The sequence below is a fragment of the Mesoplodon densirostris genome, chromosome 1, assembly GCF_025265405.1.
Source record: "Mesoplodon densirostris isolate mMesDen1 chromosome 1, mMesDen1 primary haplotype, whole genome shotgun sequence".
NCBI classification, from domain to species: domain Eukaryota; kingdom Metazoa; phylum Chordata; class Mammalia; order Artiodactyla; family Ziphiidae; genus Mesoplodon; species Mesoplodon densirostris.
Window position 1 is genome coordinate 85,028,338 of NC_082661.1, and position 27,743 is coordinate 85,056,080.

At 37.4% G+C, this 27,743-nt stretch overlaps 1 protein-coding gene and 1 long non-coding RNA gene across 3 annotated transcripts in view; one reads left to right on the forward strand and one right to left on the reverse strand.

Moving 5' to 3' along the window:
- SYNPO2 (synaptopodin 2) overlaps nt 1-27,743 on the forward strand; it is a 169,264-nt gene that overhangs the window by 122,177 nt on the left and 19,344 nt on the right. For both annotated transcript variants that reach the window (XM_060105377.1, XM_060105388.1), the window contains exons 2-4: nt 9,553-9,704; nt 13,082-13,881; nt 16,292-18,477. In XM_060105377.1, coding sequence (XP_059961360.1) covers nt 9,553-9,704; nt 13,082-13,881; nt 16,292-18,477 — 3,138 coding nt within the window. The remainder of the gene's footprint in view (nt 1-9,552; nt 9,705-13,081; nt 13,882-16,291; nt 18,478-27,743) is intronic.
- Nucleotides 1-27,743, reverse strand: part of LOC132494368 (uncharacterized) — a 198,530-nt gene that overhangs the window by 30,096 nt on the left and 140,691 nt on the right. The window lies entirely within an intron of this gene.

Below are 27,743 nucleotides of genomic sequence, written 5' to 3' on the forward strand. Positions count from 1 at the left end.
GATACATGTAAAGCACTTTGAATGTTTGTCTTGAGGAAGCACTTGCATAATTTTTTGAATTGCAAACTCAACTAGTCATTCTTTTCATGGAACATCATTTTTACTTAAAGAATGACTGACAGACAAACTATGGTTATTTAGACTTGGGTATTCAGCAGACATCTTCTGGAAAATGAGCAAAGTGAGCCTGTCACTTCAAGGAAAACAACTGACAGTATTCGAGCTTTCAAGGGAAAATTAGAAAGTTGCACCTGCCACCATGAATTTGACAGCTTCCCAATATTTAAAGACTTCTCTGTTGAGATCATTGATGATATTGAGGTGTGATTTTGTATACTGTATGATTAAATGTGTCAACGTTTGGAAGATCTGCATAACTCAGTGAACCAATATTTTCTAAATGACTAGTGCGTGATGTAACAGAATCATGATGGGCTAAAGATCTATCCAAAGTGCAAAACAGACTAGAGAATTTTAATATAATGAAGTATGAAAAGTTCATTGCTATGGTTTCAGATTCCACATTGCAGTTTGAGAAATTGCCACTTACTGAGCTTGATGTAGTATCAAGGAATATCCAAAATTATCTGAAAAGGCTATTAAAATACCCTTCCCTTTTCTAACTGTTTATCTGTGTGAAGCTAGATCTTCTTCATACACTTCAATCAACACAATGTAACACAACAGAATGAATGCAGAAGCACGTATGAGAATTCAGCTGTCTTTTACTAAGCTCAGACATTAAAGTGATTTACAGAAATAGAAAACCATGTCACTATTCTCATCAAATTATCTTAGTGTTAGAAAACATGATTATTTTTCATAAAACATTTGTGTTAACATACTGTTATTTTATTTTTAAATTAATTAATAAACAAAAGATTTAAATATCTTTTAATTTCTAACATGGTGAATACCAATAGATAGAACCCACAAGAACAAAATATTTTTTAAGTACTCAGTTATTTTTGAGAGTGTAAATGGGTACTAAGACCAAAACGTTTGAGAATTGCTGCTTTAGGTCACACACTTTTATATACTAATGATTGACTAAATGAAGTTCCAGTTAACTAAAACTTTGGAGGAGGTTATTTAAATTGGCCCTTCCCTGAAAGGGCATAGTCCTTGATTAACATTCCCAGCCCCTGCACGAGCATATCTAGAGCTAGGGAAAAACAGATACATTTTTCTGGGTACATGAGACATATACAGTGGCTGAAATGAAACAATTTCAGTAAAAACACCAACACAAGCAAAGTATTAAGGACCTCAGATTACGAATTCTAATCCAGTTCCTTCACTTTATTAATATGGTAATGCCTCAGGCCTAGTTCTACCTTTAAATATAAAAACTTCTATTTTAGCTGTTTGGAATGGTACTCTTTCTAAAAGATGTCACATGTGTTTTTGCATCTAATTAGTCTACTAAGGTGATTTAAATACTTTAAATGAATTGTTATCATTATTATTAATGCCCATTATTTTAGTCAAATACAGCAGAGGCACTAAGTCCCATTGAGCACGTGAAAGTTTTTTACACTTTCATTAAATGTATTCTGAGTCTTTTTTTTTTTTTTTTTTAAGATTTTTGTGTGTTTTTAAATGTTGCCTTTCACTTCCTTGCTTTGGTGTTGTGTTAACTGTAACATCTTTATACAGTGTGCATGTTTGTCTCCCCATTTCTAATTTTCTGTAAACTAAACAAAAAAGCTTATCAGAATTGTTTAAAATTGAGCAAATAGACTGAAAAATGATCCCAGACACTTACAGTGATGTATAGAAGTTTTAGTGAATTTTTTATTGTATTTTGACCACTCAAAAGACTGTTGAGCTTACTTAGTTTTTTAGATAACTAAATTCCTAATAGATGAGGTACTGCAGCATAATAATCATTTAGTTAATTGTTGGGCGTGCAGTTAATAAATATGAACAGAGACTTGAGAAACTCAAATAGCGAGTTCTAGTTCTGCTCTCTTTTCTGAGTCATCCTGATTATACTGACTACTTATTTATCTAATCCTTTAGGTTTTACATGTGCTTTTTCAATGAGGTCTTTAAAAGTTTTTAAAAAATATTCTGTATAAATATTTATAAAAAGAATCTGCCTATAGTTCAAAGCCTCTGTGCAATCTTTCACAATTTAATCCAACAAAAGAGCAGATGGACATGTCCTACCTAAGGCTCTGGTCCATCAGTGTTTTTGTGAAAGAGCTGGGATGTTTACATTCTTAGGGAGAAAAGAAGAACAGAGAATACCATTCCATATTTGTACTTGTTGGTTTTCTAGCATCATGGTGGCTGCTTTCTAACAGCTCATAGCAGTTATATTGCGGCATCGTTTCTGCCTGTGGAATCACATTGGTATGCAGATTCTTAAGTATGCAGCCCCATGGATTAGGGCCCTCATTCCTGTTAAAGAGAGTTATTTACTTCGGGAATCTTTCCAAAGTTGCTACCAGGAATGCTTTTTACTTTTATGGTGACTTGATCCCTAAGGATAAAGACAATCATCCAAAAGGAAAACTTTTTGCCCAGTATCTGGACCTATATTACTGACCAGAGCAGAAAAGTTCATAATCTTCAAAACTCAATATGAGAAACAGGTTATTGAGTTTGAATTGAGGAACTGAGTATAGAATAACTGAAAAATCCTAGTGTCTACTTGTATTCGCATCCATGACCCAACTTGAATATACATTTTAAGAATTATTTTCACTATTTTTAGACAATTTGTATAATTGAATTTCTTATTCAATTCTTCATATACTTATCAATGCTTTAATGGAGAAAAGCCTCACTTCATTTTAGGAATTATCTACTCTCCTTTTAGAACATTTGTCTGGACAACAGTGCATATTAATAATCATTTTACTTTATTCCCTCTAAGTTCTTCACAAAGCTTTTATTTCTCTCATATTAACTTCCTAGTACATACTCTACAGTGGTTTTTCTGAACTTCAATGTCCTCAAGTTTTAATCCCCTTCTGCCTTTCCTCCTGTATTCTTAGCAGATGGTGACCTCATACAATTTATCTGGTGTTAGTTCCTGCATTTTCCTGCATTGTCTCTCCTGTCTGTCTTGAAATATCAGCATCTGTGTCCATCTTTTTTTCTTTTCTGTATCTTAGAAATAGTTGCTGTTTTACCTCTTGTCCTTTTTTACCTTCTATGTTTGCCTTTGATTCTATCTTTCTGTATCAGCTCAGGGTTCATTTGCAGGAAATAGAAAACTCTCTAGTTAATTTAGGGAGAAAAGAAGGAATGTAAGAAGTACCTACAGAATTGTTGAAAGATCTGGAAAGGCAGGCTTTAGGCAGGGCCTCCAGAAATGACTTCAAACAACACTGTAGAACTGGCTACCCAAGGGATTGGCAACATTTGCCACAATCAGGAAGCTATTGGGCTGGCCCAGTGCTAGGTCTAGGATTACACACTTTAGCTGTGATCTGGGATTAAGAAACTGCCAGTAGAACTGCTGTAGCCAGAGGAAAATCATCTCCCAGATCTGCACCAGCAGATGGATGCCTCACAGTCTAATGCCTCTCTCCATTTAATTCAATTTCAAGTGCAAGTTTCTTGCAGGTACATCTGCTTGTTGAAATTAAATCACACCCAGAACCCTAGCTGAAGGAAAGTCTGGGAAATGTTATTTTATCTTCTCAGCTTCTGTTGCACACAAGGCACATTCAAGGGGGCTTGGGACAAAAGTCGAGCAATCCATTCAACTCTTTGCCACAGTTTTCTCTGACTTTTTATTTACTCAGTTACTAGTTATATTTCTTGTTTATTTTTCCCATAGTCTAGATATGTCCTCAAGTCTTTTTTTTCCATTTTACTGTTGAATTTCTGCACTGAATTCCAAGATGCTTTTTGCTTCCTACTATTAAGATTTTTCTTGGGTTATTATTATTTTTATTCCATTGTGTTCTGGTCCTTGTTTTCTTTTGCCTTGTCATTCTGAAACTGTTATATTGCTATTTGCTATTGATTTCCAAAAATATTGTACCACTGTGAACGTGAATTCCCAACAACTTGTAAACTCAGTTTTGTTATTAGGAAACCCCCCTTCAAGGGCTGAGGTTGGAGTTCAGAAATTGGAAAGCAAGCCCATTAAAAGTAGGATTATTTACTTATTTCTAAAACTTTAACCATCATCATTGCTCTTGCTGTACCTTCCAGTGACCATTCTGACCATTTCACTGGACAGCTGATAAACACAGACTTATCTAAGTCTTTGGTTTAAGAGCCAGTTGGGGTGAGGGAATGCTTATTAAATTTTGTCTTAGAAGTATGAGGGAAGTTTTGCCAAAGGCCTGAAGTGGAAAACTGAGGAAGGGCTAGGGCTTCAGAAAGAGCTACTAGATCATAGACTATTTTCCAACTTCCATCAAAACGTTTTTACTTGTCTGAGATCATGTCTTTCATCCTGTCTTAGTTATCTCCAGGTCCCAAGACTTTATTTTATGGATTAAGAATAGCCCTGCATAGGATAGGTTAATTTATGCTATATTCTCTTTCTCTTTCATGTATTTTAATACATATAGTAGTGGAATTTAAAGAGGAGACTGTCTTGGTTCTACCACTTACTCTGACATCTTCCAAGAGGACTTGTCAGTGAACTGTACGTGAAAATGCAGCCCATGAGACAAGATTTAGTTTCGCTAACAGGAATCTGACACACTTGATATGTCATATACACAATACAAAGTAATTTAAGTACAAGGTTCTGTGAGAACTCAAACCTGGTATTTGCTTTCTAGTCAGTTCTGGAAGACGTGGACATGAAGCAATAATAAGTTAATAGAAATGGAGCTTTTTTCATTTTACCAGGGAATTATTTATCATAAAAGTAAATGAGCATAGCTGACATTCTTCTCAGATTTAGTTTATGAAATGAAATAATGTCATTAAATTTCCTAAAGAAGCTTTAACTTTACATTTTCACTTGGTTGCAGTAAAATAAATCTTTCCTGACATGGATCAAGGGGCTGTAAACAATAAAACACAGTATTTGGTAAATATCTACATTACCAATATCTCTCTTAGTTTTGTGCTCTGATTAAATTGAGAGACACTGAAAGGGAATACAGGATTTATGGATAGACACTCACTCATCTGACTAATGTATTAGGTGTGGAATGAGGTCTCTAAGGGAATGTTTTCAAAGAAAGGGAGTTATATTACATGCTCACATAGGTTCGTTGTTTCAAATCACAGTTTGCAAAACACAGTTTTATTCAATTTTGAATTTGTAACGTATTGGGTCATAAAATTGACAATTAAAAATTAAAGATTGAAAAATCTTTAAAGAATATTACATATATATAACTCTTAAAATAATAAAAGAGGAAGAAGAAGAAGGAAAACAAAATAAACAAAACCTGTCCTTCCCAACATTGGTTTATGGACTGACCAGGCAAGTTTTTGTCACTTCTTCCTAGTCTCTCCCATTTCCTCTCTGACTTTACTCACTGTAGGTCAATTGTTATTGCACTCCTCTCTCTCTTCACTGTAGGGCTCATGGTAGAGAATTTAGACTATCGACTAGGTAGGCAGTATGTGTAATGGTTAAAAACACAAGCCCTGGAGTCAAAATCCCTGTGTTCAAGTTCTGGTCCTAGCTGTGTGATTTTAGGCAAAGTACCTAACTTTTCTGAGTCTGTTTTCCGATCCATAAAAATGAGAGTAATGACAGCATGTCTGAACACATACAAGTAGAAGTACATTTATACTTCTCAGTAATGTTTTATAGAGATAAATGGTTTAAGGATGTAAAGGGCTTAGTATAGTAAGTGCTCAATAAAAACAAGCCACTAATATTTAAATATTTGTATTATTACTTCTGCTGGGAAACAATAAATAGGCTTGTCTTCTCTTCCATATTTCAGTTATGAAATGTGTACTTACTGAGGAAAAGACACATAAAACATTGTTTATCTTAGATTATGATTAGATAGTGCCAAGTATATGGATAAAAACTGAAAATAAATCCAGATATTTTCAAACATCTTATAGACAAAGTACTAACATTTTACAGTTTTTCTTTTTACTTGGCATGTTCTTTTTGTTTGTGTGTGTGTGTGTGTAGGAAGTCAATGCATTTTTATTCATTAGTCCCTTCTTGAGCACTTCTATGAGCTGTATGTTCATCATGGAACTTAACACATATTATTTCTAATGCTTATTAACCATCTAGAGAGATCAAATTTATTAGTTCTATTTTACACTTTAGAAAACTAGAGCTTAAGGATGTAATGTAACTCATCTAAGTTCAGAGAGTTAGCAAGCATTGGAGCCACACAATTTAATCCTATGTCTTCTTTCATCAGAGTTGGTGTTCTTTTCCACTAGGACACATATTTTATGAATCTAGGACTAATGGCCTGAGGAGAAGACTGGTTGATAATTTTACTGATAGAGATTCAGCATTATAAATAGTAATGATTTTTATATGCAAACTTACTCTTTTTACTGACAATGTATTTCATTTTAACAAGTATGAATGTTTTCAGGGAATAGAATTTTTACTCAGATACATAATAATGCACAATTATACAAATTATAAAAATACACAATTATACACAATATAAGGTAAAGATCTTTTGTACCCTAATAAATGTTTACTCTTCATAATACACCTATGAACAGAACCATATTGGTGAAGTTGGTGATTGCAAGGGATATGTTTGGGCATAATTGACTCTGGCATACAACCTTTGTTTAGTTTAGTCCTATTAAAAATGGAGAAAGAGTAGTCCTTTAGAAAAGTCTTTGCAGCAAGGAAAGTATCACCATATTTAACATGGTTCTTGAGGGAAAAAATATTTCCTGCTGTTCAGACAAATGTAAAAGGTCAGCTAAACACAATCACAGCAGTTGATTCCAAATGTTGACCTCAGAATGTATGCTCTGAAGGAATGCTAATGGCTCCTACCATAGTGCTTTTGATTATTTGGATACCACTAAAAGCTCCACTTGACAAGCATAATGATGAACTGCACTTTTCCCATCAAGCAACACGTGTTTGGATGATAGACAGCTCTATTAAGTTGTTGATTTGTTTTTTTTCCAAGGACCAATTTTTAATCTTGCTCTGCAAACCCATGAAGCTGCTCAAAACTCACACAATTTATTGCTGATAAACGGAACCCCAGCTTCAAGATTGAGCCTGGTGGGGGCCGGGGTACAGGGTATAATGACGCATCTGTTTTATCAACATAAAAGCCCTTTGGTTCTCAAAAGGATGAATTTTCTGTTTGTACTCTAGTACATCTGACTCCACTGGATGAATGGTTTTATGCTTCAGAAATATGCTTTATTATCCACCTAATCTTATTTTATTTAAAAAAATTAAATAAATTTAAATGAAATGTGAATAACTCTATTCCTAACTTAAATGTTCATTGTTGAGCATTGTTTTATTCTTGACTTATTAACAACTCTCTCATGATTCTTTATTTTAATAATTTCATGCAAGACAACAAAACAAATATATTTGGCAGTCAATAAACAAATATTTTTCAAAACTGGGTGAAATTCTCTTTCTCATTGCTTTTGTTGCTTCCTTATAGCCTTGGAAATATTGAGTTCATTTAATTTTTGCAATAAATTAGTGTGTTCTTTCAAAACAAAAGGAATGAGATTGATTTTTCAGAAAAAGGGGAAGGCCTTCTTATAATTTATAACAATAAAAGGATAGACCCTCCCAGAACAAAACTAACTGAATCACTTCAAATTTCAATAGCATCATTGCTTTGGCACTTAAAGATATGCTTCTGCTTCCAAGAGTGTCATTTAAAATATAAATGCACTTGGAGATATAAACTTTAAACCTGTTTCAGTCAGCATATTAATTATCATTTAAGACCTTAGCAAGAATTTGTGGGCATCTGTTAGAGGTAAATTGAAATACATTTTATGTCAAATCAGAAATGAGCCTGGCTATGAAAACATTCTTCAAGAAGCACTGCTTACCTGGTTTTGGCCTCTTTGGACTCAGAATCTTAATTTTAATAGTCAAACAGGGATCCCCTTGGTAGAAAATGTATATAAGATTATCTTAAAGTATTCTTAAATTTGAGATTGTATGATCATGATACATTGTTCATTGAGAACTATTAAATTCACATTATAAAATGAAATCTAAACACATTAGTATCATTTAGGGTCCCAGCAGGAAATAGGTGACCTGTTCAAAGGAGTAATTAAAGACAATGTAATGCAGGGACTAAAGGCAGGCTCAAGTGAACCAACAAATGATAATGAAGCACCCAGAGATCAAGAGCAGGAAGCTATAATTACCCTTAGGCCTGAAGATGCAAAGAGATGGTGTGTGTTATTGGAATATAACAAGAGTTAAGGCATGGTAGAGGGACAGACGGACAAGAGCTCTAACTGTCTAGATCAAGGAGCAAAGCCATTGCCAAATCGCGGCCCAGTAGGTCTTGCAAGGAGAACACCTCCCTGACCTCTCATTTCCCTTGCTCCTTGACCTCTTACTGGGGCTTCCCGTTGACCAAATCCAACCAGGAGTTGGCAGGCAAGGGAACTTGGTCACTGCAGTCTCTACAGGCCAATCCTCCCACTGCCATAAAGCGGCGCCAGGGAGGGTAGAGAATGGGCCTGGAAGGGCAGACAGAGAATAACCAGCACAGCATTTTACCATAATCATAATTATACAGAATGTAAACCTCCAGGAATAACTGAATGTTATTCTTCACTAAGGACTGGTGGGAGCTCTCTGTTGCTATTCTACTCCTCTGAATTTCTCTTCTTCCAGGATCTGAAGGTTCTCTTCTAGGTTTTTAGTCATTTCTTGTCCCTCTGAATCTGTGCTGGAATATGATGCAATCCTTATAGCAGGGCTGTTTCTATTTTTTTTTTTTTTTTTTGCAAAATAATCCCTTTTTCTCTTTCTTTTTTGCTAAAGTTTGCTTATTATCAAGCCCTGAATAGTTGATTTCAATGAAGGATTTCTCCCTTTGACATAATTCTTAATATCCTGCTGCCTAATTTCCCCATTTTACTGGGATGGCTTTCGTCAGTTCATTGAGCTGTACAGCTATCTCCTTAAATTGATTGTCCTGCCCTACATGTCCTTCTTACATTTGGTGTTCCATCCACCCTGGCAATGAGAAGGGCTTTTAAATTTTATTTTAATGGGAGAAGCCACTTTCTGATTGGATCAAACTTCACAGTGTGAAATAATTATTTTTAACGTATAATCAGTTTAAACATCCGTCTTCCTCCATTCTTCACTATTCTTTACTTTTGTTTTTCTAGTTCCTTCACCATAGATTTGATTTCCTTTTTTTCTGTTTACTTAGAATGCTATGAAATTAAATGTTGACATTATGGTGTATAATAAATTGTGCGTAACGGGTGAAAAGTGTTTAAGATGGTCTTATAGGTTAACAGGTAGATTGAAAATCAGGGCTGCTTTTACAGTCTGAAGATCTATTTACCTCTCCCAAGTAGAAATTTCTCAGAGATAGTGTCACGTTTTTTATGTTATATAATTCTAACTGTTGCCTCCTTTTTCACTCCACTCAGATCCGAAGCCAGAGCAAAGCCTCCGGGTCTGGGCTCTGTGAGGGGGATGAAGTGGTTTCTATCAATGGCAGCCCTTGTGCAGACCTCACCCACCCAGAAGTCGTCAAACTCATGGAGAGCATAACAGACTCTCTCCAAATGCTCGTCAAAAGGTAAGATTCGTTGGAATGTATATTTTCTCCCGAAGCTACATGGGAAAGCTTATAGCTCCTACTACCATATAAATTGTTATTTATGGGGAAATGAGGGTGCTCTGTAGGTCAGTATAGTTAAACAGAAAAATCATAGTGCTTGAAAAATGGCAATTCTAATCAACTGAATTTTCCGGTTAATTGAGAATTAACTTGAAAATTTTGTTTCAAGAACTCTGTTGAAAACCTTGGTTAGGTATTGTAGACTACTTCCTTAGGAAGCTCAGTATATTGAACATAATACTTCTAGGTCTAGATTTTTTGGTGGGTCAGGATCACTAAATTATAATTCCTAGATTCCTACATTAATTTAAAATGTTTAAATGTCACAATGTTTTATTGTATAATATTTATTTGAATAGAAAGAGGATGCCTAGGAGAAGGAAAAGAACCAAGAAACCCTTAAAAGCAGCCCAATTTCTGTTTGCCAGAAAAACCAGTATTTGGATATGGGCAAAAGCTGATGGATAGTTTTTGGACTATCAATGCAAATCACTTGTCAGTTTGATCTCTCCAAATACCACCTTCCTCACCTAATTGCTTAAAAATGCAGAAGCAAACTTTAAACATAAAAACAAAAGAAAACAATGAGGGTAATCACAAAAAACTATAGCATCAACATTTTTACCATGTGCAAATGGCAGTATAGTCCACATTAACTTTGCAAATGAGGCCCTGACAATGGCATTATAATGAATCCACAAAAGAACCCTCTGGCTTCCTAGAAAGCAGCCTCAGAAAGACAAGAGAAGGACTTTTTGCACAGAATTTCAAAACCTTCTAGGTTTTGCCTTAACTCTGTAGAAAGACTATGTGCAGCATTACCCCTCTGATAATCATTCAATATGATTCCATTTCTATACAAACGTGAACTCACTTTGGCAAAATTTTGTGAAAATAAAAGAAATCTAGCATTTGTCTCAGAATCTCCCATCTGAATATTTATCCTTCAGCCCAGTGTTTAAGCCCGTGGGATCCTACTTATTTATAAAGCTGCCATTTGCTTTTAAAAGGGATCTAACAGGAATGTTGCCAAGTGTAGTCACAGGGTTGGCCATTATTATGCATAAATCTCTGAGGTATTTGAAGTTCAATCACATCCAAAATGGGAGAAAAACCTTTTCTAACTTATTCCCTTTTAGTGTCTTTACTGATTTAATGAGGCCAGTCTCTTCAGAACACACTTGTAGTCTGAGACATCACCTACTAGTTTTTGTTTTGATTATGATTGACTACCATTGCGAAAGTCCTTGATGGTTTAAAGTTGAGTCTTAGGTACCTATTTACTTTCAGAAATAAATAGACTCGTTCTCTGCTACTTTTAAGAACTGGAATCATGATTATTATTATTTTCTCTTAAGTATTTTTACTTTTACAAAATAAATAAATAATTGACGAGATTCAAAATGGAATCTCAAATTAAAATCAGCCCAAAGGTGATCATCATCATCATCATCACCACCACCACCACCACCATCACTACACTACCAATCTGGGTAACTGAACATTGTTTACTGGAATTAAATATTTCTCTCACTCATGTAACTGTTGTCTATCCCTAGAGGACAAGTGATTTACTTTTCCGGACTATTGCCCAGAGATAGCTGGGTCAGACTACCTTAAAAAAATCCTCCTTTAACATTGTCTCTATTACGGTAAATTTCATTTAAATGATTATATATATATACTCATATAATTATGACACATAAATTGTGGAATTGAGTACCTATGTGCACTGAATGGAAATGAGCATTTTAAGGTATAAAGCTTTAACCTCTAGTTCTTTTATGATTTTTATTCATGTATATCTATCCATTTTACCTTGGCTACCAATAAATGTTAACATTTATCTGACTCATTTGCCTGTATTACAGTGTGTAAGGCTGGAACAAACTCAAACTATTCTCTTCTTAGATTCATAACTGATTGCTAACATAATTCAAAGTGATTTAATCTACTTCCATCTCAAGGCCTAAATTAAAACTCTCTGGCCTTTTGATACCCTCAATTTCAGTTGCATACAGTGTATTCATCATTTCCTATAAAAGGAAGATCTAATTTGCTTTCAACATGTTTTAAAAATACTATATTATAATGGTTTTTTTGGTATTACCAGGAAGCTTCACAGATTACTTGCATAGAGAAAGCTGCATTTCATTTGACTGTTAGTTTGTGTTTTGTTTATTTTTGTTTTGCTAAATGCAGTCAAAAGCAAAGTTAGGAGTAATTATTTTGAATATTAGTCTTAAATTTTACTACAACATAAATTCTAAGGTAAATTCCCTTGAGTAGAATAGAAGTAGGGGCTCACTCCCTTCAATTGATGACCCTGCATTAGTTAGGGTACATTTTGTGGGAAGAAGAAAGGGGCCAAGATAGGCACTGCTGATTCTTTAAAAAACTTACAAATGTAAGAAATGAAGGCATCTCCTACAGCTGTCCTGTGAATGATGCTTCTCTTCTAAAAGCAGCTAGAGTTTAAATTAGAGTTTTAGCAAGAAGTTGTTTAACCCTTAACTGACACTGCTTCTTGCAAACCCAAATTTGCAAAACAATCTGGGAATGGTAAAGGTTAAAATCAAAGGACTGTGGTGAACAGCTGTGGGCTCCTTGGCTGAGAGATTAAGGAACAGTTTGACTTCAGAGATCCTATAAGGAAAATGCTCCAAGAGAGCAAGTTCAAGTAGAGAAGGGGAGACATCTCAGATTATAAATACTCCATGACTCAATGATTCATTGCAGCATGGAAAGGATTTCTCTTTACACAAGAGTACTGGGCTGGGGTCCACTTATTACAAAACACATGCTCATTGGAGCTTAAAAAAACAGCTTCTATTTCATTCCTTTCAAGAAAGCACAGCCTCTAAAAGGATTACTTGAGTTATCTGTATATTAATATTGCTCTGAAGCTGCTGAATATGTTTATGAGACTTTATAATGTCCAGACCTAAACTTAGTCAATAAGACATTAAAATGCTTTGTCATATTATAACAAGCATGGTTATTTGAAAACACCCCGATAATTATAGATGAAGGGCATCCATGTAGCTATAACTTGTGTTTTGAAAAAACAAAAGCTGAATTTAGGATGGATTTCTGTTTCATAACCTTTTGTGAGCATTTTTGCTTTGCTTTAAAAGGCAAGTTTATTTGGAAGATCTTTAAATAATAATATAAACATGTTGCCAATTTCTGTTTTCAAATAATGTTGCAGTTGACATTTAAGAGGAAATATTTTTACTGTATCCTGTATTAGACATCATAAAAGTGTCAGGAAGTTCTTTGGCAGGTGTAACACACTCTGATTTAACTGTCTGGACTGATTTTTCTGTGTGCAGACCATCCAGTGGAATAAGTGAGACTTTGAACTCTGAAACTGAAAACAAAAACCACGAGCATCTCATCCATGAAGGGTACATGGAAAGTACCACCCTACAGATTCGACCAGCCACAAAGAGCCAGTACAGGGAGTTCTACATCGCCCAGGTCAAGAGTGGAGCTCCCCTAGCTGAGGACCAAGCAAGTGGTGCTGGTTTTTCTGGGAGCATAAAAGAAGAAACAGGTCTGGCTCCACACACGTCTGACTCTAAAAGTGGACGCTTACCAGAGGAGGTTATCTTAAGGGAGAAGGCAGAAGCTGGGCGGCCAGGCACTGTGGTTGAGCTACAACTGTCCCTTTCACAAGAGAGACACAAGCACACTAGTGCCCCTGTAGTGGCTCTCCTGGGAACTGAAAAATCTAAGCCTCCTGACCAAGATCCTAATTTACAGCGTGACGGGATCGTCCACATAAATTCTGTCCCCACTAATGAGAAAGGGGAGGCTTCTCTGAGGTCCAGCAAGATAATCCAGATCTCCAGTGGCCAAGAGTTGAGAGTGATCCAGGGAAGTGAAGCAGAAGACACCGGGCTGCCCCGAGTGGAAGTGATCTTCGACTGCTCTGATAGGCAGAAGACGGAAGGGAGCAGGCTTCAGGCAGGAAAGGGGTGTGTGGATTCTCCAGTGGAAGGAGGGCAGTCAGAAGCACCTCCTTCTCTGGTATCCTTTGCAGTCTCATCAGAAGGCACAGAGCAGGGAGAAGATCCACGCTCAGAAAGGGATCACAGCAGACCTCACAAGCACAGAGCACGCCACGCACGTAAGTCCTGCCTGGGGGGCCACTGCTGGGCTGTTGGAAGGGGCTTGGGAGATAGGGTATTTTGCTCCTGCTTTGCCTGTGTGGATTTCCTTTTTTTTTATTAATGCACATAATAACAAACATGAAATTGTGGAAAATACCAATTTCTGAACTGGAAGTAATAAGTTTGAACTTTGTAGTAGATTTAAATGTTTTTAATGCATTTTCTTTTATTCCCAAAGACACAGGAACTGTTAAAGAAAATAATACTGTTAATGTGCCTTTTTGACTTGTCTCAGAGTATTGTGATATTTCATGTTAAAATACCATCTGAGAGTATTTGAAGTCATGTGGACGCTGAGTTTAACTGTCAAAAACTGTTGAGTCTGCTGCTGAGAGGTGTCTTTAAAATACAGCCTCCACCACTGATATTAAAAGCAGATCCTAGTTTTGAAAAAAAATCATTGTGCAGCATGATGATGCTTGCAGAAGTGAGTTTGACGGACAAGGACATGTGGAATACTGAGCAGTTACATGATCCTCTCCGTTTTGTAAGTCTTCACTAGACTGCAAAGCGTTTCATCTACCTTCTAGACACAAAAGTCAACCCCCAGGGCCATGTGGAGGCATTTAAATGTCCCCCAACACAAAATATATTTTAAAGTCAAGGCTTTTTACAGTGTTTTGTTTTACCCAGGGGAGCGATTACAGATTGGAGAATGCAGATAAGAATGGCAGTTAGGTTTTATAATTTTTGTTATTTTCTTTCATGTGCTTTTTAGAAACAAATTTGGAATTTCATTTGAGGAGGTAAAAACTGACTGTCAAAGGCACTTGAATGTATGAATGATACACAACAGTAATGATCTTGGTTGTTCAAAGTATATTAAGTCTCCTAACTATTGTTATTCCTTTTAAAGCATATTTTTAGCATAACCATTTGTAGTTGAATTGGCAAGTGATGTTAATCATTCCTTATACTTTAAGCATCTGTATGCATCTTCACATTTATAGCATATTAAACCAGTGCATTAAGGCAGCACTCACACATATTTTACATGTTGGCAGTGAAGTTAGCAACAACTGTGCAACTGTGACTGTCAATTTAATAGTAAGTTGTATAACACTAGTCAAAAAAGGAATTACATTTAGGAATGACCACACTTTTTACTATATTCTCTAAATAAAATTTGATTACCAGTGAATATCTGTAATTTTGTTATAAAACTATTCTGATTCTATTTTATTTTTGAAAAGGTAACCATCAAGTCTGATTTTTTCCAGTGAAAAATAGAGCTGATTTCCAATCAAAAAAATATTCAAAAAGATTTTCTGAAATTTCCATTTAACTATTTTTAGGAATTCAAAAATTATTTGTGAACCATGCTCATTTATCATGGAACACATGATTATAATTAGCTGGTACTATAAATTAATTTGCCACCAATTTATTTTTTATAACAATAATAATAAAATTAAAAATTGAAATATAAATTTTTGTTATTTTAAAACTGTCAAGTTCTCATTTTACATGACTTAATTTCTGCATCAGTTTTTACCCACAGTTATAAGGGTCACTAGTAATATAATTTAAAAATTTCCCCAAGATTTACACTTATTCTTGCTGCAACTAAAGTAGTATTATATTTCCAAGATGGTAATACATTTACAAACAAATTTATCTAGACAACTTTGTAGCTAAAATTTCTTAAATGTATTCACAATAATCTTGTATTCTGAATTATTATTAATTATTGATTCGGTACCTTCTATTATTATTCATTCAGTTTTTTGACTTTATATTAATTTAGTAGCTGTGAATGCAAAGACTTTGCGAGAATGGCAAAGTAAAAAAAAAAAGAAACAGAAAACTTAAATATTTAAACTTATTACATTGAAACATTTAGGTAAACAATATTTTCTTGTTTCCCCCTCCCACTTTTTAAAAATGCTTGGAAATGTTTTATATCAACATTTTATTTTTTAAATATGGAAATGCAAGGTATGTCCTAACTTGTTTTCAGAAAATATTATGTCCTTAAATTCTTTCCTTTGTAATTTTAATTACACCCGATTAACTGACATTTATTTTCCAGTGTTTATTGTTAAAGTGTAAGGAGCCATACAGAAACAAATTATGAAACATATATTCTAACCAACATATATAAAAATGTGTTTACAGGAAAAAATGAAATGGCATGTTATATATATACAAATTATATCTGTATTATATCATCATGTATATCATTACAGAAGAATACATTTTAAAAGAAATAAGAAAGAGAAATGAGTTGGATTGCTTCAAAATTCAGTACCCAACTGTAAACATGTTTTTTCTGCATTCATTTTCCCCCAGGAGAGTTGATTTCTGGGTTGCCATGGAGTCTTCCTTGAACTCGCCAACTCAATATAATTTTTGTATTTTCCCTAGGGCTCAGGAGGAGTGAAAGCCTATCAGAAAAGCAGGTGAAAGAAGCAAAATCTAAATGCAAAAGCATTGCCCTCCTTCTGACAGATGCCCCCAACCCCAACTCCAAGGGGGTGTTGATGTTTAAGAAGCGTCGTCGGAGGGCCAGGAAATACACCCTAGTCAGTTACGGGACTGGTGAACTTGATCGAGAGGCAGAGGAGGAGGAGGAAGAAGGCGACAAAGAGGATACATGTGAAGTAGCATTTCTGGGTGCAAGCGAATCCGAGGTGGAGGAAGAGTTGTTGTCTGACACTGACGACAACACACAAGTTGTGAACTTTGACTGGGATTCTGGACTAGTGGACATTGAAAAGAAACTGAACAGAGGGGACAAGATGGAGATGTTGCCAGACACCACAGGCAAGGGGGCCCTCATGTTTGCTAAGAGGAGGGAGAGAATGGATCAGATCACAGCCCAAAAAGAGGAGGAGAGGGTGAGTGGAATGCCAAGCAGAGAACCAGATGCTGCCCAGATGGATGGCCTGAGAACCATGACATCTTACCAAAGGAAGGAAGAAGAATCGGTGAGAGTGCAGAGCTCTGTGAGCAAAAGCTACATCGAGGTGAGCCATGGCCTTGGCCATGTGCCCCAACAGAATGGCTTCACTGGGGTGTCCGAGGCAGCAGAGGCTCAGAGGATGATCCCTATGAATAGAACGGCCAAACCCTTCCCGGGGTCCGTGAACCAGCCAGCAACCCCCTTCTCTCCAACGCGAAACATGACCAGTCCCATCGCTGACTTTCCTGCGCCTCCACCTTATTCTGCAGTTACACCCCCACCTGAGACCTTCTCCAGAGCAGTGTCAAGTCCGACAGCTGGCCCAGCACAGCCCCCTCCGTGGCCCCAGACTGGCCCATGGTCCCAGCCAGCCTTTTATGATTCATCTGAACGAATAGCTTCCCGGGATGAAAGGATCGCGGTGCCAGCAAAAAGAACAGGAATATTGCAGGAGGCCAAAAGGAGAAGCACGACAAAACCCATGTTCACTTTTAAAGAGCCCAAAGTAAGCCCAAATCCTGAACTCCTGTCCCTTCTTCAAAATTCGGAAGGCAAAAAGGGCACTGGGGCAGGAGGAGATTCCGGACCAGAAGAAGACTACCTCAGTTTAGGAGCAGAGGCTTGTAATTTCATGCAAAGCCCCACTGCAAAACAAAAGACCCCACCTCCTGTCGCTCCAAAGCCTTCTGTCAAGTCCTCATCCTCCCAACCAGTAACTCCAGTTTCTCCAGTCTGGTCGCCAGGAATGGCTCCAGCCCAACCTCCTGCCTTCCCCACATCCAACCCATCACATGGCACCGTTGTTTCCTCCATCAAAATAGCGCAGCCTTCTTACCCTCCTGCCCGGCCTGCTAGTGCTCTGAGCCTGGCTGGTCCCTTCAAAGGACCACAAGCATCGGTAGCCAGTCTGAACTACACTCCCAAACCAGCAGCTCCCACACCAACGGTAAACACTGCTCATACTGGAGCAATGGGACCATCCAATGAGCTTCCAGGAATGAGTGGGAAAGGAGCCCAGCTCTTTGCTAAAAGGCAGTCGAGGATGAAAAAGTATGTGGTAGATTCAGACACCGTGCAGGCCCATGCTGCCCGTGCTCAGTCTCCCACACCATCTCTCCCGGCTGGCTGGAAGTACTCCTCCAATGTCCGAGCACCTCCCCCTGTGGCCTACAATCCTATCCACTCCCCCTCCTACCCACTGGCTGCTGTCAAGTCCCAGCCATCAGCCCCACAGGCCTCCAAAACAAGCAAGAAAAAGGGCAAGAAACCCCTTAATGCTTTGGATGTCATGAAGCACCAACCTTATCAGCTAAATGCATCCTTGTTTACTTTCCAACCTCCAGACGCAAAGGATGGCCTCCCTGCAAAGTCATCAGTCAAGGTCAGTTCACCGCCAGCCATGAAGCAAGCTATTCCTCCTCGGCCAGTGAATGCTGGCTCGCCCACTAATGTGCAGGCCTCGTCTGTGTACTCAGTGCCAGCCTATAGCTCTCAGCCTGCGTTCTTTGCTGAGGCCACCTCACCAGTAAGCGCCTCCCCAGTGCCCGTGGCCATTCCCACCTCTCCAAAGCAAGAATCAGCCTCAACATCTTACTTTGTGGCACCAAGGCCGAAGTTCTCAGCAAAGAGAAGTGGTGTCACAGTTCAGGTGTGGAAACCATCTGTTGCGGAAGAGTAATCTTGTAGCTGAAGCTGAGTGTCCACTTTGCTTGAAACGAATTGTTTGCAGTGTTACTTGAGTCCCTGAGAATGCCTAGCAAGTCCTCAACTTAATTTAATTTCAGATGTCACCTCCCAATCTGGGTCCAAGGAGAATATTTTTAATGAGTCAAAAATCTAACTCAGATTGACTTAAAATATATTTACCTTCTTTGCACACTTAAAAAGACTGGGAGCACCCCTAAATAGACATGGGCCATTATATTAAGTAAGCAGATCCTTAGGGTTTATGCTTTAGCCACAAAAAAACAGTGAGCAGTGTTATGAACATTAGGACACAGTCTTTACGTAACATAACAGCTGTGTTCCTACAGTGAAAAGGTTCAAATATAGTGAAAACATAACATGTATTGACTGACATTTCCTTTTTAAGTAGTGCTTTATCTCTATTACTAGTATTAAAGGATAAGAAATTTATCGAGGACAGGGATCAGCTCTGGTCTGTCAACCTCAGCCACCTGTTTGATGTTGCAGAGAAGGTACCTTGGGAACTGTTGGAATGTACATAGTTTAGTAAGGTACGTAAGAAAGAGGGGATTAATAATTACAGAGTACTTATTACGTATTAGGCTCCTTGCCAGATGTTTTACATGTATTAGCTCATTTCAGAAGACTTCTTTAAAGTAAACTGGATGGGTAAGAAGGATAATTATCCTTAGAGATTGATTCCCATCCTCTCTCCCCAGTTACCTAAGAAATTGAGTACATCTCCAATTGCCCATGAAGGCATAAGTTTGTTTTCCTCGCTGAGGCAAGTGGTAGAGTACAGTAAAATGGAGTAACATATAAAAAGGTGAGCAGGCTGCAGATAAAGGTACATATGGCTATTGTTTTCCTTTGGGAAATCACATGATTGGGGCATGAAGGGTTACTGATTCCAGGGGCTGATTGTGAAGCACGAATAATCCCATGTGTGTGGAGGCCATAGGTTGAGAACTCACAATTATTAGCATCATTTCTGAGTGACGTCACAGATTTTTTTTCTTGTGTTTGTTTTGCTTTCTGACAACTGCTTCTCCCACTGTTCCTTGCAATTCTATTCTTGCACCTTCACTTTATTATTTATATTTGATGGACCAGGAGGATTCAGACAAGGTTACCTTTAAATTTGGATTGGTCATACACCATGCCATCATCCAGCTGGCTCTGAAGTTAATAATATTACTGACAGTAAACCTGAAGACCTTTCTCGTATCTATTTTAAGTCCAACTCTGACCAACCATGGAAAATATTCAACATGAATTAATGTAGAGAACCACAAAGCATTTTTAAAAAAATTTTTTTTCGCAGTACGTGGGTCTCTCACTGTTGTGGCCTCTCCCGTTTCAGAGCACAGGCTCCGGACACGCAGGCTCAGTGGCCATGGCTCACGGGCCCACCCACTCCGTGGCATGTGGGATCTTCCCGGACCGGGGCACGAACCCGTGTCCCCTGCATCGGCAGGCGGACTCTCAGCCACTGCGCCACCAGGGAAGCCCCACAAAGCAGTTTTGACAGCTCCAAGGAAAACCATCTACTCGATACAAGAGATATGTCTAGAGACCTCTCATAAAAGCTTACCTGGTGTGAGGGTACATGGTACCATTTTAATCCTCTGAAAATATCTGTATTCCTGTTCTTTTTCTGCTGTCACTGTCAATCTGCTATATTTTCACTACCCTATTAAAATATTACTTTCTTCTTTAATCTGTTCAATGTATTAAAAAAAATACTTCCCTGTATGAGCTGTTCTGACCTAAGTAATTTCTCTGATATTTCTCGTATATTGCTTCCCAAACATCTGAATTTCTTTTCTGTGAACATTTCCATTTCTCTGTACATTGTAAAACTGCAAGCCGTAGGTATTTGTATGACATAACACAGAGGAGAATTGTCAGCTACAGAACAATGGGGCTTATTCTTCTGCTTTTTCTCTGGAAAATCTTCCATTGCTTTTGGTGGCAATATATGTAGAGGTTAGAACCACAGGATGTAGCTTGGTCTCTTATTTGCCTTTTTGGGAAATCAATTAGGAAGATTCATACAGGATAAAGGAAAAAGCAATCTATCCATTATATAAGGCTATTGTTTGTATTACTTGTTCTTTGCAAAGGAAGTCTGTTGAATGCTGTGCATTTTGCATTCTTTTCTAATAGAACAACCAAAAAAGGCATCTTAAGGTGAAGCAGGAAAGGAGATCATTTTTGTAACTTTGCATTCTTAACATAGCATTTAAAGAATGGCATGAATTAGAGGGAAGAAAATGGAACACAAAGTAGTCAATTTGAGATCACTGGTTCAAAAGTAGCCTAGAATGGTAATGACCCACAAGTATTTACAGTTGTCCAGTGGTTTGTGGTATATAGGAATGAGAAGTGTTTGGGGTCCATTTCCTGTTGGACAGGTGGCCATCTTATCAGAGCCACTGTTTGGAGTTGATGACTAAAGACACAACTAACATGACTGAGATGTCATGGGGTTCCCAAAAAGCTTCTAAGAAGCATGTCAGGCATGCACTCAAAGCATCCACAGCTTCGACTGGGAGCTGGTAGCACAGATCTCATCCGGAACCATGCCGTCCCGAATTATGGAAAAGGCATGGGAATCCTCCAAAATTGTATCCACAGCAGAGACTAACCTCACCCTGAGAGATGGGGGCTGGGAGGGAGAAGGACTGAGCCAGCTCCCTGGAGAAGGAGGGATTTATTTGCTTCTTCTCCCCAGCCGGGGAGCCCCATGGGAACTTGCAAGCAGAATAAGCTGGGTTTACCACCTTTCAGGTTGGAGTTCTGGAAATGATGTCAGTGCAGCAGGTAGGAGACTTAGGACTCATGACCTCAGCTTCCCTCCCACTGGTCACCCTTTGAATTCGGGGTGTTGGCTTTGTTGTGGTGGCAGATATTTGGATTGGTTGCTTGGCTAGTTTGAGGGTATGGGGAGGCGGTTTTTGTTTAGTTTAGGACCTTGTCCTTATCTTTGTCCTTTGTTAGCTTAATTTCTAGGTACAGCACCCCACCCATGAAGTCAAGTTGTCATCGTCAACACCATAGCAATGATCATTTACTGAGTGCTTGTGTTATGATAGGTGCCTTATATACATTATCCTAAGGAATCCACTGCATGGTTAACAGGCATTGGAATGTAAAATAAAATGTAATCACAGTCACTCACTTACTGCAGGACCTTATGAAAATTTCTTTTCACCAGTGTCCCCTTAGTGATGTCTCAAACCTCTCTTCCTGGAATGTTGTGCCATAGTGAATGTGAACAACACTAGATACACTAGGAAGAAAGGTGCTATGTAAATGTAAGTACACATATTGCTCTCAGTCTTATAGGAGGGCAGATTGAATCACAGAACTGGTAAGATTGAGAATCTGAGCACTGCCACTTTGATCTTAGAACAGTTACAGTCTTATTTCTAATATTTCAATAATAAACACATTCTGCTTTGAGAGAGGAAAATCACAGTTTCTGCATTTTGACTATTCATTGATAGTATAAAGCATACATTTTTAGGAATATGTTTTATAACACACATTGAGGCTGTCATTCTGGAACATGTAAAATTTTGTACTTCAAGATATATCTAGCACGATTGTTAATGATTACATGTACCTCATTTAATCTTCACAAGAAGCAACTCATTTTAACTACAGGAAAACTGACTGAGTTACAGTAGTTCTTGAGAGTAAGCCAGGATTCTTTAACTCTTCTAGATAGTGCTGACCCCTTTCAAAAAGTGGGTTTCATAGGGCAACTGAGTATTATCACACAGTTGAATTCTGGCCACTAGAGTCGCATCTGAGATGTCAAGAACAAATGATCTGCATTTAAAGGGAGTGGACTAGGTTATGTGGGACCATTGTTTTGTTTACAGTTACTAGCTTAAAAAACTTTGCAGGCTGTTTGCTGCTGACAGGCATATCAAACACTCTGAATGCAGCACTTTCACAGACGTTTCTTGAGAGCACAAGAAGACACATGGCTGTTAGTGTCTGAGTTTGGATTTAATCTTTCAAACAGAAGTCCCTTGCTGTGTATCATTTCATCCAGTTACAAATTCGAGAACCTGTAAGCACCCAAATTCAAAGAGTGAATTCCTGAAATCCATTGCTATTTTATGAGTCATCACTGGCCTGGCAGGAAGGGTATTTGAAGTCATGGTCATCAAAAAGAAGTGATTGTTTTCTGAAAAGCTAAATGCTTAAAATGCTTCCAGAGGGAAGCAGTGGGCTGTGTTCTCATTCCCTCCTAAAATCACAGTTGTTGAGTTTGTTTTAAAAATTGTTAAAAGTTCATGAGAAAAATATGTAAATTCTAAGAGCCAACATTATATTCCCAGAAGCACTGACCCTTGTTTGTCTCATGTCCCCTTATCACTGGACTCTGGGGGACACAAAGACTCATGTAACACTTCAGTGCCGCTGAGTTTGTCAACAAGTATTCTGGGAAAAAGCAGAAATGAATTCTTCTCTGACTTCCCACCAGGATTGGCCAAAGGCCATAAAGCAAGCTAGTAAATTCCCACAGGACCCAAACACCAGGCAAAATTGCCAAAAGAGGCCAGTCTGAGTTTAAAAAAAGGAAAAAAATTACAGGCCATCCTGTGGAGCATCAGACCAATAAAAACCAGAAGCCCCCAAATCAGACTATTCTTTCCTTGATGTTATCAGGTACAGCCAGTTTCTTAAATTAAAAAAAAAAATTTAATGTTTCTATGATATGTGTATTTGTACACTAAATTATCATTTGGCACTTGGAAATCATAGCCCTTACTACTCAGAAGCAATTGAGTGAAGAGAAATTTAATTTAAAAATATCAAATCCTGTCAGATTCCTGATTTTATCAGAGCTATGCCAGCCAATAAAGTATTTCTCAAGTACAAAAAAAAAGTTAGACTTCTACAGGGTCCTATAGTTTAAATAATTGTTTGTTATTGATACACAGAATTTCTTAAATTTTCATTTTTTGGTTCTAAATGTAAAGTTCTTCACGTGTACCTCTGTTTATACCTCATTCTTGACACATTTATCTAAATTATGTGTGTGTTATGACTGGTAAGATATACATTCAGGGTCCTAATAAAAATAATCACAAGGACCTACTTTCCAGCCTACGCTTCTTCCTCTACCTGATAATAATAATAATATTTAAAATAATAACATTCCAATATACCATGGAGGAATCCTGCTTTCACAGCCCCTACTCCTTGAGCTCCTTGATAATTATTAATGGTTGTTCATGGAAAACAAACAAACAAACATAGACTTGCAATTAGCTCTAAGTTGAAAAGAAATGCACATTTTAGGTACAAACTGAGAAAATTTTTCTTCTTGCAAGTAAATATCAAAAAGCAAAAGTGTTTTTTTTGTTGTTGTTGTTCTTCAGGAGACATTTTAGAAGTCAGGGAGACCCTTTGGTATCTTTATTTAGTGGAATGATCTGTTTTCAAGACCACCCAAAGGCCCTGAGTCAAGATTACGGTCTCAGTTAGGATGACATGGGTGGGGATGGAAGCTGTGGCAGCCATTTAAACAAGCTCATGAGGTCTAAGGAAAAGACAGAAGGTAGGGTGGGGGTGTTGATGTATTAAGTTTCTACTAAAAGCCAGGAACGATGTTAATACTTTACATAAATTATAACAATAACTAACATTAACTGAGCACAAACTCTGGGCCCTGAATTGTGCCAAAGATCTTCATAGATTCTCTCTCCTTTTTTTTTAAAATGGATATATAATTGACATATAACATCATATTAGTTTCAGGTGTACAATAATGATTTGATACTAGTATATACTGCAAATTGATCATCACAATAGGTCTAATTAACACCACATGTAGTTACAAATTTCTTTTTCTTGTGATAAGAACTTTTAAGATCTACTCTCTTAGCAACTTTCAAATATACAATACAGTATTAACTATAGTCACCATGCTGTACATTACATCCCCAGAACTTATTTATCTGATAACCTCAAGTTTATACCTTTAACCACCTTCACCCATTTTGCCCACCCACACCTCCACCCCTCTGGCAACCACCATAGATTATCTTTTTTAATCAGTAGTCCTTATGAGATAGGTACCATCATAATCCTCAGTGTGTAGATTATAGATGGGATTCTGGGGTACAAAGAGGCTGAATATCTTGCCCAAGATCACACAGCGTTAAGTAGTGGACCCTGGATTCGGTCTGGACCTACAGCCTTAACCAATTACACTGTGATCTCATTTACTCCTCAGAATTACCCTGAACGTGAAGGTATTATCATTATTTCCATTTCGCAGACGAGGTATCTGAAGCCCAGAGAGGCTAACCAACTTGTCCGGCAATCACTAAGCTTATAAAGTAGTGGGCTAGGGTTGGACTTACATACTTATCTGACATCCAAGCCCAGGCTCTCCCTTCAGTACCACAAGATTTCCACAGCCTCATTAGACCCCAGAATCCCACTCCCTGAGACCTGTTAATTATGTGTTCAGCAAACCATCCACCAAGAGCCTACTCTACATATGCTTAATGGATGGCTTTGATCACTTGAGAGACATTAGAAAGGACCCTACTATCATAAGATTGCTCATAAAATCAGATGTTATGATAATATGTTGGAAGTGAAAACCAGTCTCTGAAAAATAAGCATCTGTTTTATAAGTAGAAATGATGGATTTGACAGTGATTTTGTATGAGTTCCCAAAATTCTTTCACTTATATCAGGGTGAAAAGGTGATATTCATGGGCTGCGGGGTGGTGAGGAATGTCATTAAAAGAAAATAAAGCAAAATCAAAGGCTCTACATAAAAGGAAGTACTCTCCTTGGCTTCATGCCTTTCCCACTAAAAGTAATTCAGGGAACTTTCTTATCATAGTGAATCAGCACCCAGCTTGGTTTGCTACTAAACCAATAATAACTTGAGACATTTCAACAGGAATAAGTCTACACAGAATAATGCTGAGAGAATCACGGTTTTCAGTGTTTCAAAATACGTCTAAAAAAGTAGTCGTCACTGGAATCTTAGGGTTCCATGAAGTGTCTCCTGGCTGAGCTAGCATTCATCCTGGATATGGATGAGGCAGCAAACCCTTCCTGCTGCAATGTCCTCAATGGAAGGTTTCTCAATAGGTATTTCTGTTGAAAAGTTCCCAGAGAGGACATTTTTATACCTTATGCTTTTTCCAGTAGTTTTTTGTTTTGTTCTGTTTGCTTTAAACTATGTCTCATTGTCATTTTGGAAACATCTCCTAAAGAACTACTGTAATGGTTTCTAAATGTGGGTATGAACATTCTCGTCACTAACTTCAAGGAGAGAAGATGTGAACTTCTGAGTTAATTGTAAAAAAATATTTGCAGAGCTTTACTGCCTTAATTTAAAATCATAGATCCACTAATACAGTGATAATCACGAGGACTTACTATATGCTAGGTGCCATTCTAAAGACTTAACGAATTTTAACTTTTTTAGTCATCACAAAATGACTAGTGTATGAAGAAGGTACTATTATCATTCTACTTTACAGATGAGAAAATACAGTAAAGAAAAGTTAAGAAACTTGTCTAAAGTGATGGGGCTAAGACTCAAGACCCAACAGTCAGACTCCAGAGCTATTCTCTAATCACAAGGCTACATTAATTACCTCACTTGATCACAAGAAGACAAAGGTCACATATGAAAGGAATTGCCCATCAGAGGTGATAAGCTATACCTGTCTCAGGAATAACTCAAAAGTTACTTTATACCTTCCAAATCAAAGAAAGAAATGTTGAAAAAACTTCTTAGAGTTTGGTAGCCCCAAATGATAGACACTTGTGAACAGGTACAAGGGGAGGGAGAAAGGTGTCATTTTTATTTCTACCAGCCTATTTGCTTATAACTCAAATGGTAGGGGGAAGTCTAACACTTTGCTAGTTCCACTGAGTGAATACCCATTATGTGTTAGACTAAATTCCTCAAACACCCACTTCAAGCCATCATATATTACTATAGCTGTGCTAATCTACACCAGGTAAATTAAGGAAAAAAAGAATAATGATGAGAAATTTCTCAAATTTTAGGAACAATAATGCAGAAAAATGTTCCTGCAAATATTTAAATTAAAAAAAATAAATTAAAGCAATGATTTGATTTAGGGGAAGCATAAGGTAACCATTTTTTAAATGAAATTCACCTACGATTACGTGAGATAATGCACATAAACACCAAGTATACAGAGATAACATTTTGTAGTGTGTAAGCGTGTGGACTTGGGCCAAAACGCCTGCAGCTGAATCCCAGGCTGCCTCTTGCTTGTTGGGAGACATTAGGCAAATGATTCAGCCTCTCTGTGTCTCAGTACCCTCTGCTATGTAATGGAGAAAATAATAGGTGTACCTCACGATTTGTGAAGATTAAACAAACCAATATGTGCAATGGGTATAAAACAGTGTCTGGTGCATAGAAAGCATTCAACATATGTTAGCTCTTAATATTCTTATAAAGGGCACTCAATAAACAATAGCTACTATTTCATAAACTACCAAGGAGGGAAACACACACAATGATTTAAAAAGTTCTTTTGTTTTCTCTGTTAATATGAATCCCAGTTTAAGGGATCTAAGAGAACTAAAATAGAAAAAGCGGCAGCAGTGTCTGTATAAATCTCATATTGACATGAAGAATAATATATCCCCAGGAGTCTTTTACTGAGACATCTTTGTTTCTTCTCTACTGTTTTCTTTTTACTGAAGCTTTATTTGTCTATATTCCTCTGTATTCAGCCTATTGGTCAATTTTTTTCTCTTTTATCTTCATCTATTGTACTAGCATTGTTGTAGTGGTATACAAAGATGAGACCAGGATTCAAAAAGACTGATACAATATTTTTTAAAAAAGAAACTTAATATCAGCTTTGAGACTCACTATAAAGGGACTGTGTTAAATTCAAAGTACCAATATTAAAGAAAATAAGTGTGGTGTATTTAGCAATATAGAGAGAATTCTTATGGGGAAATGCTTGTAAATGAAATATATTCTTAAAATAGAATAGCTGGTGTCCTGAGCAAGGTTCTAGTAGGATAGTTGAAGCTTAACTAGGCCTATCACACAGAAAGTGGAACAGTTGGCAACCCAATCCCCGAAGCTACCCCAATTCAGGCCTGCAACAGTTGGGGCTCTGAGAGAACCTGGCTGGCCTCTGACGATGCAGCAGGCAGCTGTTCTTATCCCTCCTCCTC